Source organism: Halyomorpha halys, unplaced genomic scaffold, assembly GCF_000696795.3.
Source record: "Halyomorpha halys isolate HHAL.00 unplaced genomic scaffold, Hhal_1.1 Scaffold908.1, whole genome shotgun sequence".
NCBI classification, from domain to species: Eukaryota; Metazoa; Arthropoda; class Insecta; order Hemiptera; family Pentatomidae; genus Halyomorpha; species Halyomorpha halys.
Window position 1 is genome coordinate 261,138 of NW_027115706.1, and position 13,338 is coordinate 274,475.

Below are 13,338 nucleotides of genomic sequence, written 5' to 3' on the forward strand. Positions count from 1 at the left end.
TTCTCTCTTCCCTTTTTCAAATTAACTTGTTTCTGTTTACTATTAGAAGACAATTGTTTGTTTTATTTAAGTGTACCAATATCATTATTTTTTGTTATTAATTTTACTTTCCTCTTTTATTAAGAGGCAAGCAATAATTTATTTAGAATAAATTATTCTTATCTATTTATTTTATTATTATTATTTTTCTTTTAATAAGAACATTGTATATGTGTATATAATATAAGTTATATCAACCGTATGTACGGAGTGATTGTACGCTACGATCGCTCATTCCAGCATCATCTGGTTCCAATCCCTTTTTCAATTGATACACACTAAGAGTGCTATGAAGCCTCTCGATCCCTCCCCGACTCTTAGGATGCCCCGGAGTATTGAGATGCCATACCACTTCTAAAGCCTTCATTTTCTCTCTGAAATGCGCATTATCAATCAGAATCTACGAATATACGCATTATCGATCAGAATCTACGAGCAGTTTCTTGTCGTTTCAGTCTAGAATGGGGAATCCAAGTTTCTTTGTCAAGATAGTCCTAAGTAGGGAATATGTTTAACTGGCTTTGGTAGAATATTAAAAAAAAAATTCTGTAGGGTAGGAGAGTACAGGTTTATAACTGAGAGTAAAGATGATCAGATGGGATTTGGTAGATTTATTTGGACTCTCCGGTTTTGGTGTCATTGTTTATAGACAGTACAATTTTTTCATCAGAATATGTGCATATCAGCATATACTGTGTTAGGGTGGGTTGAGATATCAGCTGTATCAACCATATAGAGAATGGGACTAAGGATACTACCTGGAGGAATACCGCTGAGAAAAGAGAGATGGGTAGGCTTGGTAATTCTAAGCCATGTTGAAGTCTAGTAAAATTGCAAGTTCATCTATAGGTAAATGTAAAATAATTTGTTTTTATTCTGATTTAGAACTGGTTTGGAAAGAGAATGACACTATTTTCAATAGGACCGCTGCATATTTTTACGATTATAACCAATACATCCTGAAATATTACTAACAGCTTCTTCTTCTTCATTGGGGCTTTAGCCTGATGTGGATCGTGACTTCATCGCAATAATAGCTTAACTGTGTAAAATTTTAATGATTAAAATGTGTAAATTTTTGTATTTATGAATTAAGTGAGTGGAAGTATATATTATATGATCTTAAGTCAATTGCGGTTCCAAACTGCAGTTCTGCAAGGCTCTGCCAGGGCTTCCAGGAAATAATTTAGAAATTGTTTATTCTAGGTAAAATCAGCATAGCTAAGAACCTTACCCTCTCAGATTATCTTCAATTGTGTACAGATGTTGTATAGGTATCCTAGCCTTTCTTAGTTTTTGCTGAAAAAATGATATGATACTCTATTTGTATCAAATGATAATGAAGGGGTTCCACTATGTATCTCCATCTACTATTTACTCACTCTCCTTCTTCCACCATTTTGCTATTAGTACTTTGTATTTCATTGAAAAATAAATAATCACCAACAATGCATTAGGGTTCTAGTAGAAACAAATGCAATTTCATATTAGGCATTTAAAAAGAAAATATTTATTTAACGTAATTTTCATTTATGCATAAGCTAATTTCTTTTAAATATCTGAAGGTTCAGTTAATTATAAAACTTATGGATTTATTTTTGTTTACTGCTTATCCAGCAAATATTGAATTATGTTAATTATTTTCATTCTGTCGACCTACTGTCTCTGGTGCTAATGAGTTAATGTAATGAGGTGTCCTAAAGTTATGTTTCTTTATATTCCACTGAACCAATGGCATGTATTTTAGAAAGGGATACTAAGAAAATATAATTTTAAATAATTTTTTATTCTAAATCTGAATATCATATGATTGACATAGAGATTCAATATATTGTTATTACAAGTAAGATAACACTACAGTGAGTACACTAGTTCTTAACTAACACCTTTTCTATGAGCTGTATTGACTAGATCTAAAGTACATTAAACTTCACATCAATAACATTGTACTTTATCTGATGACATTTAATTCTTTATGTATAGATTTTAGATGTTCAATCTAGATATATTAGTATTCTGTTTTCTGACCACAAAAATCTGGAAAAAAAAAGAAAAAACTTTTTTTTCCTTTTTGGTTAAATTAAATTAGAAGACCTTGAAAATATATTTTATCATACTTTGATTTATGTGATTTCTTATTCACTAAATGTGTTGGTTTCCATAAGGGTATCATTTCTTCATTCTATGACCCATTTTCTGTGTATTTGTTAAACTGAATTTGTTCCAATATTCTTTTATCATATCTGATGCTTTTTCTGCAATCATTATTACTGGTGCATTAGTGTTGCCACTGACTAGAGTGGGCATAATGGATGCGTCAACTACTCTCAATCCTCTCACTCCATGAACTTTTAACTGTGGATCTACGACTGCTGATTTATCCCAACTAGGTCCCATTTTACAAGTCCCAACTGGATGATAAATGGTTGCTGTGTAATGCCTTGTCACGCACTCCCAATAATTATCTGTATTAAAGGGAATAACACTGCAAGATGGATGAGTACGAGCGTATAATTCACTTCCAAACTGCTTCATTGCATTAGTTCTACTCATTTCAATTGCAATTTTCACTCCTTCAATCAAAATTTTCATGTCTTGAGGGTCAAAAAAATAATTAGGATAGATTAATGGGTATTCGAATGGATTTTTACTTTTTAACTTTATAAGTCCTTTGCTCTTTGGTCTGAGAAGCACAGGAATTGCTGCCCAAGTATCTTTACCCTTGAGAGGTTCGAAAACGTCTTTGTAATATTCTTCTGTAATTCCATGTGCTTTCCACATATGGGCTCCATTATCGGAATTAGTTGATCCAGCTGATAAATGAAACTCGATATCTGGCCAATCTTCTGAAGCATTACTGTACTTAGTGTGAACAAAAGCTAACACTTCAACTCCTCCCGGTACAGTGAGAGGTCCATCGCCAAACATTGCATACCTCAAAAGCGCTTGAACAGTTTCATATACTGAAGGTAATAAGGAAACTTTTTGGTTAACTAAGAAAGTAATTCCTCCAAGACCAATATGGTCTTGTAAATTTTGGCCAACTCCTGGTGAATCATACAGAGGATGAATTCCCTTTTCTTCTAAGTGCTGTTTTGGTCCTATTCCTGATAACATCAGGATTTGAGGAGAACCAATACTCCCACCACTCAAAATAACCTCTTTTGTCGTTCTGACCTAAAATTAAAAAAGAAATAATAGTTGAAGTTAGTTCTATATTCTTTAAGAATAATTGATGATTTCTTAATCAAATTAGACGAGTTTTTTTTTCAAACATTACCTGGTACAGTTTACCATTTTTCATAAATTCTACTCCAATAGCAGTATTTGTTGTTTCATCCATCACAACCTTTGTAACCTAAAAAAATATAGTCCACTTATTTGCATGCTTAAAAGATAGTCATTGACAGATAGTGAGACAGTATAGCTTTAGCTTACATGAGAGCTGAGTGATATGTGAAGATTTTTCCTAAGCCTAGCAGGTCGGAGGAATGCCTTAGCCGTGCTGCACCTTGCACCTTTCCTCAGTGTCCCTTGTGCCATCATGATCCCAGTTTGGCTCCTCCCATTTATGTCACGATTTTCATATCCAAGTTGTTTTCCTGCCTATAAAACGTATTCATTTAATCATTGTAACAATGTTACTACTTCTATTATTATAATTATATATAAACTTTTTTAATTTGTAGGAGATGGTTAGGACTGAGGTGTTATAGTAATGTTTTCTTTAAAATAGACTTATGAAAAGTGCCACTTTAAATTGATCTATTTTACTTTTTTTTTCTTTGTGATTTCCTCAAAAAGAGTTCTGATTTGGAATATCCTCATTACATTAACATAAGATTATGTGATCTTTAATATCATTGCTATAAGTCTTATCTTCATTTAAATAGTCTAACAAAACTTAAATGCTGAATCTTCTAAATAAGAATCTTTAATTTGATTTAATTAACCATCCCTCATTGTTAGCAGTAAGAAAGTGGATAAGTATATGATATGAAAGCATTTTAAATTAACTTGGAAGAAGCAATTAATTATTCATGCTTCAATAGTCTTTATGATAATAGTCAGATTTTACTTCCACTTACCTATATATGAAATATATAGTAAGGGGAGGTATTTGTTGTAGAAAATAAGTTTTATTATTCGATTTGTAAATAAAACAACACTGCTCCTCTAACAGGAAACCTTTGTTTGGGACAGTCAGGCGTGGCGTCTATCAAGGGAAACTATACTCTTTGTCTTTCTTTACAACACCCTTCCTAAATTCTGCAACAAAATGGTACCAGAGTGTGGTTTAGTGCGTAAAAGGTTAAGTGACGACAGAAATCTACATATATTAACGGATATGTAAGCTTTGTGATTTTGTTTAGAACTAACTGCTGACATCAAAACACAAAGGACAATGGACACTACAGTGTTCAGCATTAAAAAGCTTGCTGCAGAAAATTACGGGATCTTGTCTATGAAGATTGAAGCGTACTTAGAAGCAAAGGACTTAGATGAAGAAATAATAGAAAAAGATCCACCCACTGAAGAAAATGCAGCTTGGAAAAGAAAAACAAACAGGTACTCTCTACTGTTATTTTAATGGTTAGTGAAAATATATTATCGTTGATTAGAGGTGAAAAGTTTTGGGAAAAATTAAGAGAAAGGTTTGAGAGCATTCCAGAGGAGAAAGTGATTGATTTAATGTTTACCTTGCCAAAATTAGGAAAAACAGTGGTGAAAGATTGGATAAATATCTTATGAGGTTTCAATGTTTAGTTCATGAGATAGCTCAACTGAGTAAATCCTTAACAGACAGAGAATTAGTAAGATATATCATTGAAGGCTTACCACCTTATTATGACCCTGTTGTCATAGCTATTTTTGTAAATAGCAATATTAAATTCAATGAAGAAAGGCAAATGCTTTTGTCATTTGAAAGAAGAAATAACCTTAATAGGAATGAAAAAGCAACATTTCATAATCTTTATCTTTTATGACATTTCATAAAAGGTCAATCTTCTGTCTAAAAGCCTGTTTTATTTGCAATGAACCAGGTTACTTAAAAAATGAATGCTGGTTTAACAAAGAAAATGATAGACGACATAGGAGAAATGGACCCACGGATATACAAAAGCCTCAACTAAGAATACAGCATAGAGCATCCTTGGTAACAGAATTTGCCTTATGTACTATTAACAGTGACAATAGGTATTTGGTTGAGGAAGGATCGGAAGAAACAAAAGAAGATGAAAGGGATATTGTTAAAATTTATCAAGGAAAAATTTCAAAAAGAGATTTTTTTAGATGAAAAATTAATTCATTTAATTTTGAGTTCAAGTGTTTAACTACCAATAGTATTTGTAAACAAAGTATTTTTATTTCTAACAAATCAAGTTGTTCTTGCAAAATATTTGCAGTTATAATTCTGATCAAGTATACTTTAATCATATTGAAGAAGAAAATGTTTTTGAAACCATGTTTTTTATATTTCTCATTGTATCAATTTTTTCATAATTTATATCATAGTTTGTAATTCTTTTTTTTTTTTTTTTTGTTAGTTTAAATTACTAAATGAGTCATCCTTATGTAGCTTTGGTAAGATTCTACTTAATCTTTAATTAAGTTTCAGTAGAAGCTCATTATTAAATATTTTACTACATTATAATTAAGTATTTATAAAAATAATATTAATCTAACTTCGACGAATGCTGTTGCTAACTCTGTATGCCAAGGAGGTTCCTGAACTGTGAGGTAACCGCCTGTTGAATGGTAGTCCGACCTGGAAAGGTATGGGTTTCTGTTATCCTCACTCTTCTTGAAGTAGTACAAGAGGTCTTTGAAACCCCATCCAGTATTTCCTAAAGATTCCCATAGATCATAGTCTTTTTTATTCCCTCTCACATAGAGCATGTAATTAAGAACACTAGATCCTCCAGCCACTTTTCCTCTTGGCCAGTTGCATCGCTGGTCGGTCATGCCTGAATAAAGAATAAGTATCCATTTATGTGAAATGAAAAATGATCATTAGTTATACAATCATTAATAAAGTGTCTCTTTAGAACAATACAATAAAACAGAATCAATTAACTTATCTGTCATAATACTTTTAGTAAACATAAATTGTAATACAAATTTTTATTAAATAAAAAATTAACTACTTGTTAATTTGATTCAAGTAACTAAAAGCATACAATAATGAAATAAGGAAATGTCCTTCTTACCTTGGTTGGTAGAAAAGAACATTTTATATTAAGCAATGATCATAACCAAATTAATGATCAAAACAAAAGAATAATAACTGATTGTTATGAAAATCAGATATTGCTTCCTATTTGGCAAAAAAAAAGTTCTTCTTTAACCGACCCATAAACCTTATGGTGCCGGTTCCATTTCTTAAAACCTTCTCTATACGTTACCAACTTCTTGACTTCGCCTCGGGTAATTCCTCTGTTTCTTGGCCAATCCGACAATTCAAGGTCCTCCCACTTAATTTTTTGGGAATCTATTGATCAGCATTCTTTGCACATGGCCAAACCACTTTGATTCTTTTCTTTGGATATTTTCTATTAGCAATTCCTCCTCTGTCTCTTCTATATTTTTTGATATCTCCTTCTGTCAAATCAAGTTCAAACTAAAGCTTTCCTCAGGAATTTCATTTCTATAGCTTTTATATAGCTTTCGAATTTTTAATACTCGGCAAACTTTGAGCTCCATAGGTCAGTATAGGTATTAAGACTTGTTTATATACAGTTATATATTTTTTTTAATTGCCACTTCTCTATGCCGATTATAGTATTACAAAGATGGTGGTACTAATTTATTGTTTTCCTAATGCATCGATTTATCTCGAAATTTAACCTTCCATCATTAGTAATTTTGATCGCTAGATATTGGTTTCTTCTAGATATCTTAATATCTACTCCAGATTTAAGATTTTATAATTTACAGTTCCTTGTTCCCTAGAAACACTTTTTGACACAGCAATGTACTTTGATTTTGTCGGATTCATAATCATTCCTTATCTGCTCAGAGCTTCATCCCATGCTTATAGCACTTCTTGCTAGGCTTCTCTCCTTTCAGAAATTACAAGAATGTCCTTGGTAATATATTCTTGGTATACATGGGATGTATTTTCCAATTTCCTACTTTCATTTTCGGGCTTCTTAGTTTACCTTCCCATATAATTTTGTCCATGTTTAATACAAACTGTAATGGGCTTAAGCTGTTCTCTTGCTTTACTCCCGTTTCCATTTCAAACGAATCTGATTCATTGCTGCTAAACCTGACTATCGCATGTACCTTTTTACTGGATGGGTTTGATCTGAGAGAATTCATTTCTTTATTTAATATATGAATATGGCTGAATTAATTTCGTTATTTTTAGTAACAATTATAAAAATTTAATGGTGTGCCCTACTATCCACTGCATTTACTAATAGAGATATTGTATTGAGGTTCTTGTAGCCAAGTATGTCAAAGCGTCACCTTAGCAACCTTGAGTCTGCAGCATAGCCAGCTTGATTCCAACCTATGGGGTTTGACTTTTATTTCGTAGTAGTATCACAGAATGAAAACTCTACATTTCCACCCTGGTTACAATAGATTGATAAGATATAGGATAAACCTAGCTTCCCTCGCCCCTCCAGTATGGCAGAAATGGCCAAGTGGTAGGGGGAGGAGGGTAAACAAAAAAAATCTAGTAAATATGTGTCCTGAATTATAAATTTTTATCTACACTTATTAATGCATGCATAAAGGATTGAGAATCAAGAAGATGTAGGAATCAATGCTGGTCTTTATTAGAAAAGGCAGTTTACATGGCTGTGAATGAACAGACCATTTCTTTTCTTATTCCTGCTTGCAGCCCTTTTGAAATAAATATAGATGTACAGAATCAAACACACTCCGTAAGTCCTGTACTGATATAAATTGGTCTTCAGAAATCTTTATACCTGCTGGTAAGAGAGCTTTGTGTGCAATCATGTTAGGAATCTCAGAAAAGTTAAAAGTTTTAAATATTGTTACTTTAAAAGTATTTTTAATTTTATCCCAAACTCAATTAATTGCATTAATGCTGGAGAAGAAGGTACCAGTTTACACTTTTCTTAAACTTTAATTCAATTTAAACTTACCTAAACATGCATTTGGTTGAGGCTCAGTTTTGTATTGCCAATCCATCTTACTAAGCTGCAAAAATGCAGCAAGAAGAGGAACATCTGAAAGATCCGTTTCATCACCTCCTGCTTCTAATAGTAGGATATTCCAATTTTCTATCTCTGAAAGACGATTTGCTAATACTGCTCCTGAAAAAAAGTATTTAAAAAAATGAAATTCTGAGCTGCTACAATCCAGGAATGGTCAGGGGTTCAGTACTTAACATTAAAGAATAATAGTTGTCCAAAGAGATGATTTGTTGATCTTGCTCAACCGCCAGATGTTTTCCTAATTAAGGGTATCCACTTTATGAGGCTGGGTGGAACTTAAAGGGCTCCCCAAACCCACAGTGTTGACTCATGGCTACATTAAAAGAATTTAATAATTATTTGCCACAGCTGTATTCGAACCTGGGTCTTTGGAGTCAGTACAAGAGTGCCTTATTCACTAAGCCACCCCTCCCCCATACTGTGTACTTTACTTAGGTAAATTATCCATTATCATTAGCCTGACCAAAATATTATTAGTAACTTAATGGAAAAAATAATGTACAGAAATAATACTAAGGGAAATCGCTCATTAGTATATTCGCTAGACATTCATCATGCAAAATGACATTGAAATTTAATAGAAATTGTTGATAGAGAAAGTTTATTTAAAATGCATTCTAACTAGCTCAGAATAGAGAAAATTCCTCTTGATTTCTTTATGAGTTTGAAAGAAGTGAGAGGCTTTCAAGTAATTCATCACATAGTTCTGATAACTATAAGTTCCTAAAATATTTTGTCTAGGATGAATAATAAAACAATGGATTACTATGATTTTTATTAATTTTCAATCTGTTAATTTAAATATTTAAAAAAACTGAAAAATAAATTTGCTAGTAGGGAAAGAAACTTCATTTTGGTATAGGGTAATATATTTGGTAGAGGTCTGCAAAGCATATTGTTGCTGCCTTTTAAATTTTATTTAAACATAAATTGTGAAATATTTCATAATTTGTTACAGGACTAATGTTCAAATCACAAAGATGATCAAGAATTATGGTCAGCCTTTTAAGAAGCAATCAATTATATATAATTCACAATTTATTACAGGAAAGAAAGAATCCCTACAAATTTTGAATAGCTGTTTGATACAGATGATTGATCAGAGAACTCCAACTAAAGTGTAATTTTTAAATTTTTGTTTTGAAAAAATTATTTATTTTAGTTTTTCTTCAAATTATTTTTGAAATATCAACTATTGAAACATTTAAACCTACTATTTTGAGTGGTTTTCTTAAAAAATCAATGATTACTATTGCAGTATATTCTGTTTATTTTGAATTCCACTCTCTGATAAATTTGTGAAATAGGAATTTAAATACTGAAATATTCATATAAACTAAACTAGGTGTCATATTTGTATGTTAATGATAGCTCTGTTCTATTTTCAGAATTTTATTTATTAATAAAGTCCAGCTAGAAATCATTAGTTTTCTAATGTGGTCCTTGAGTCCTTATAAGTTGGACTCCATGATCAAGAGAGAAGTGAAATATAGCTCTATCTAAAAGTTAAAATTAAAGAAATCATTTTTTTTTTTTAAATTTAACAATACATACCTGCAGAACCAGCACCTATAATTATGAAATCATAATAGGAATAGAACTGGATGGGATCCACATCAATAGAACCTATACTGGCCTCAGGGTCCATTTGGTCGTACCTGAAGTAGGCAATGACTGCTGCCAAGATTGGTGCTACTACTGCAGCATTGTTCACTGCTCCAGCAATCAATCCAGGAAATTCTACCGTCGAACTCATGTTTCTCCACTACTAAAACAGAAAAGAATAAACATTAAAAAAAGTGTCATTTATCATTAAAAAACAAAATATATTAAAAACAAATACAGGATTATTACTGAAATAACAAAAATAAATTTCAAAACTTGATTTAATCATTTCATTTTTCAGCTATATAAGAAAAAGTAAGTATTCAACTAAAATTTACAATAAGAAGAACCTCTCCTCCAATGCAAAGTTAAGGCATTACAACGTTGTGATAAGGACTGTGATTTTATATGAGGTGGAGACCACAAGCTACCCAACTTGGAAAAGCTGCTAAAAATAGAAAGGAGGATCTTAAGAAAAATCTAAGGGCCCAGGAAAACACAAGAAGGTTACAGGCTAAGATCTAACGAAGAGATCTACAGAAACATCAAAGACCTGGAAACCGAGATGAGAGTCAGAAGGTTGATGTTCTATGGGCACATGAAGAGGATGAAGGAGGAAAAATTGAATAAGAAGATCTTTAAGAAAATTTTTAGCAACAAAAACATAGTAGGATACACGAAGCAAATGAGAGAGGAATTAAAGAAACTAAAAATTTCAGATACTGACTGTCTGGATAGAGATATATATAGGAAATTGAAAAATCTCACCAATATTGGAAAAGGAAAACAAATAGGTACGAAATGGTCTGAAGAAAGAAAGGAAAGGCAGTTGAGGATCATGAAACTGCAATGGGAGGAAAGAAAATCAAGACTCCCAAAGAAGCCTAACCATTGATATTCATGTGGTCCTTAGTGGCTGAAACGTGACAAAAAAAAGAAGTATCATTCAAGTGGCAACTCTTCAATCTTAACTTACATGATTCACAGGATCCTCAGTATTTAAAAAAAAGATTCTGAGGATTTTCATAATCATTTGATATTTGAAGAAACTTTTTCCCTCCTAAACTACAGAGAAATTTATTTGATGAAACATCATGGCAAAATATCAATGGCTAGTTTGTGGGGAATGGAGATAATTAAAAAAAAAAATCTGCGTAGAGCAAGTTTAGAGTAGACTGTTGAAAGCCAACAAAGTGTGATGATTAGTTGATTGAATTAAAACTTATTGATTAAGTGATTTTGAGCTTGGAATTTTTGTTTCTTTTAATGTAACTTACATTTTTGATGATTTTTAATTCATATGTTCTCTCATTATTTTTTATTATTGTTTTAGTTTTATCTGTCTGTTGCATCCCTATGGTGTGATCGCACTGTATTCTTTATCTATGTAATGTTAACTTCAGCACATATTTATGTAGGGAATGTTGGCTTCAACATCAGAACATGCATTTTTATTCTTGTTTATTTATTTATTGGTTATTAAGGAGTATGTCGTAACAAAGTGAAGAGGCAGGGACTGGTAGCATTACCAGCAGGACTCCAAGAGAAGATCAATGAGACACTAAACTTATGGAAGATGATGCTATGGTAAGTGTCGATATAGAAGTGGAATGGAGGTGAGCCAGAAGGGCATTTCTTCTAAAAGTTCTTTTCAACCGTCCATGCAACATTGAAAGTTAATTGACTCCTTCCAGTCTATAGGTCTCATAGATCCAGACAAGACACGGAGGTTTCCAGGGAAAGCTTCAGAGTTTTAAAAAGAATTTCAACAGCCCACTTGCAGAGTCTCTGAAACTGCAGAACATGTTTGAGTGGATCGCACTCATGGAAGGACACCAAGCCAGGTTTTCAAGAAATACTAGAATCTTCACCCCTGGCTTCCCCTATTTGATAGAATTATCATCCCTTCGTCAGGGCAAGGCCTACCTGGGATCAAAACTAGGCCAGCCATAATCAATCAGGTTCTTACATTTCAGCATGAAAAAGGCAAATGAAACCAAATTTTTAGCAAGTTGTCCCAGATTGAGAACAGGAGGGCAGGAACAGGTGGTGAAATGGAGGCACCCAGATGAATGCAAAGGACAAGTCCCATTAGTAAGATGCTCAACCCGAGCGCTGGGATGCACCACAGTTGAATTTGTTTGTATTATGGCCCATTTCAATCCAATGGTTACTCCTAAATACAAAATATTGTGCAACAAGAGAGGATAAATAGTGTTGATTTTGGCAGCAGCGATATGTGCTAGCCCAATGCACTACTCCACTGCTACCGCAACCTGTATGCCAGAAATAGTGAGGAAGGGGAATAAAAAAAAAAGTTACATTTCAATATGATATACATACAATTGTACAATTGTAAAAAGACTATATTACAAAATTAAAACAGAAAATAAATAAAAATTAAAGAAAGCAAGAACTGTTACTAACATACAAGTAGAGTAATTATAGGGTTTTGTTATAATCATAACATAATATAAAAATATCAAGACATAAAAATATGTGTGGAGTTAAGATATGACAAATGAAACTATATTGTATTCTGAAGGAAGTGTTGATTCTTCTTGTATTATACAGGTTTTTTTTCAAAACATATCTTTGGTCTATATACAAGATATAGTCGAAAGGAATGTGTTAATATAATATTTTATTTCCATCAAATAAATATTTGTGGAATTTCTCTTAAACTGAGTATTTGTCAGATGGTATTTTAGGTAATGTTCATCAATCAGCAATGGTGGAATCCTTGATATTTTCACTACTAATTAAAGAATGGAACCAAGTAACTATTAGATCCCAACTTTTCAGGAGAGATAAAAAAAATAAAAAAATTAAATTATATCATTTATCTATTCAATTGTATATACTACCAAGATATATTGTCATGTAGAAAACATTAATTGCTGGGCATAAAATGTATGTAAAATAGAATTAATAAAGTAAGAATAAATGTTATAGAATTAAGTCACATCACATTCATGCTAACAACATGAACTTCTACCTTTCCTACTGCTGCTAGCCAAGAGTTTTGTTATGGGTTTAAATTTTAGATGTACTTTGTAAAATTGTAACGAACCTGTACATTTTAGAATCTCCTAACCCCCACCAAAAAAAATAAATAAATAAAAAATTGACCTAGGTTTTATGTGAGTGACAAAACCACTATTTTTACCTAATTAGTGAAATATATATTGTTTTATAGGGTACCAACTTATGCCTGTGTACCATATTTGGCACCCTGTGCATAACAGAGATTATGCAACAATAAATAGTTTTTTTTTTTTACAGAGCATAGCATCAAAAGAGCTCTAAAGATTTTGATTATACTAAAATGAAAAGTCTTCTTAAAGCCCTTTGAATTTTCATATATAGTTCATCTCTGGGAAAAAAGAGGAAAAATCATTTGAAAGGAAAATAAATTATCTGCAAAGCCTAAAATGTATATTGTAATGAGACAAATATTATGGAAGATACAAAAAAAAATGTATGTATTTGCATCTAA

The 13,338-nt window shown here is 32.0% G+C and overlaps 1 protein-coding gene across 2 annotated transcripts in view; it reads right to left on the reverse strand.

Annotated features, from left to right (window-relative positions):
* Nucleotides 1–1,810: 1,810 nt before the first annotated feature.
* The window catches only part of LOC106687026 (glucose dehydrogenase [FAD, quinone]), a 36,904-nt gene continuing 25,376 nt past the window's right edge, over nt 1,811–13,338 (reverse strand). The window contains exons 2-7 of one of the 2 annotated variants that reach the window (XM_014430676.3): nt 9,789–10,002; nt 8,163–8,333; nt 5,728–6,008; nt 3,478–3,645; nt 3,320–3,397; nt 1,811–3,216 (exon numbers count right to left, since the gene is read on the reverse strand). In XM_014430676.3, coding sequence (XP_014286162.1) covers nt 2,209–3,216; nt 3,320–3,397; nt 3,478–3,645; nt 5,728–6,008; nt 8,163–8,333; nt 9,789–9,990 — 1,908 coding nt within the window. In that variant the 5' untranslated portion in view covers nt 9,991–10,002 and the 3' untranslated portion in view covers nt 1,811–2,208. The remainder of the gene's footprint in view (nt 3,217–3,319; nt 3,398–3,477; nt 3,646–5,727; nt 6,009–8,162; nt 8,334–9,788; nt 10,003–13,338) is intronic. The other variant, XM_067052740.1, reaches the window with a different exon arrangement.